Here is a 1,568-nt window from a genome sequence, read left to right as displayed (position 1 = left end):
ATGCACATGTGTGCACGTGGCAGATATGCGTGTGTGCGTGTGTGCGCATTTTTGTGTGTTTCAATTCGTGTGTGTGTGCGCACGTGTGTGTGTTTGAAGGAGACCGAGAGCCTAGCAGGGTATCCAACAAATGTGCAGCCGAAAAGGAATGCAGTGGACATACGAGCAGATGGCGCGGGACAGCGCAGCGCCTACGGCCCCCGGCCGCCTGAAGGGCCTCGCCCTTGGGCCAACGGCAGGGGCTGACCCTGGCGCCTGGGGTCCTGCAGGCCTCCTCACGGCTGCAGCAGCGGCGGCGCTGGCGCGCACCTCGGCCAGCAACATCACTACCACTCCCCTCACCCTTGGACCCGTCCGACCCTCTACGACTGCCCTTTGCATGCTCACCCCGGCCGGCCGCCATGCCATCAGATGCGCGAGCTGATCCAGGAGAAGCCTGAGGACGTGCTGCACTACATTGAGGAGCAGGGGGTCCTCAAGGTCTGCGAGTTCGAGGTCCAGGTGATGAGCTGAGGCGGCCGTCGGCGCGATCTGGGGCGTGATCTGGCGTAATCGATCATGGACAGCTGGTGGCCGGAGGGTTCCGCAAAGCGCAGGCAATGACACCGCCCCCTGGCGCAAACGCGGCCCCTCCTGCTGCTAACCCATGCCCACTTTGCCAATTCGCACGCGGCACCCTGCCACGACCCTCCTATAAGCCACCTCAAAGCCTGCACGCATGACATCACCCCCATCCGCGGTCCTCACCCCCCACCAATCCACCCCCCAGGACTCCCTGGCGTTCAAGGCGTTCCAATCCGAGGGCATCCTGACCATGGGGGCCGACCACTTTGAGGTCGACTGGGAGGCAATGTGGCTGGAGAGGCTGGCAGACACGGGCAAGGCGGCAGGTGGGGGGAATGCGGTGTGGGCTGGGGTGGAGGGGGGGGCCGCGGAGACCTGAGTTGCGAGGAGTGAGTCAGTATTATGCAAGGGATAGAGGCCGGGTGTTGGGCGCGGTGCTGCGCTGTCTTGCTTGAGAGTGGTGGACAGCCTTGCTAGTCGTGAGGGGGCGGGCGTCGCAAATCGGGCGGAGTTCCCGCGACTGGGACGGCGCGCAGCGGTCCCAGGGCACTTGCAGCGCCGGCCAGGCCGGCCCATTCCGTCCCCCTGCTGCCCCGTCCGCCGCACACAGCCCGCCCACGCTGCGCCCCGGGCGGTTTCCATGCCGTCCCCACGCTGCCCCAGGTGCGGGCTGGACCACGAGTGTGCTGCTGGAGGCTCACGTGGTCAACCTGCGGGATGCGGCCGCCCAGGGCTCCCGCGGCCTGCTGCAGCCCCTGCTCAAGAGGTACCAGGTGGGAGAGTGAGTGGACTCTCGTGAGCGTGCATGTGTGCGCGCACGCGTGGGTGTGTATGTGTGCACGTTTGTTGTTGCTGTCCTCATGTATGCATGACATTGATTGAATTGTGCGCATACAGTGCTTTTGAATCAGGTCTGATATAGGCTGCAGCATCTCTGCAGGCGGCCGCTCTTGCACTCGACGCCCCCTCAGCCCCGCACCCCCAGCAGACCTGCGGCGCCGGCC

The 1,568-nt window shown here is 65.2% G+C and overlaps 1 protein-coding gene across 1 annotated transcript in view; it reads left to right on the top strand.

Moving 5' to 3' along the window:
- Positions 1 to 1,349, top strand: part of MNEG_6586 (hypothetical protein) — a gene marked incomplete at both ends in the record, with an annotated part of 2,217 nt that extends 868 nt beyond the window's left edge. The window contains 3 exons of the mRNA XM_014044936.1: positions 412 to 501; positions 770 to 890; positions 1,228 to 1,349. Of these exons, the coding sequence (XP_013900390.1) occupies positions 412 to 501; positions 770 to 890; positions 1,228 to 1,349 (333 nt within the window). The remainder of the gene's footprint in view (positions 1 to 411; positions 502 to 769; positions 891 to 1,227) is intronic.
- Positions 1,350 to 1,568: the final 219 nt, after the last annotated feature.

Source organism: Monoraphidium neglectum (assembly GCF_000611645.1).
Source record: "Monoraphidium neglectum strain SAG 48.87 unplaced genomic scaffold scaffold01083, whole genome shotgun sequence".
NCBI classification, from domain to species: domain Eukaryota; kingdom Viridiplantae; phylum Chlorophyta; class Chlorophyceae; order Sphaeropleales; family Selenastraceae; genus Monoraphidium; species Monoraphidium neglectum.
The sequence above is the reverse complement of the archived record's forward strand: the minus strand, read 5'-3'. Positions and strand labels throughout refer to the sequence as shown.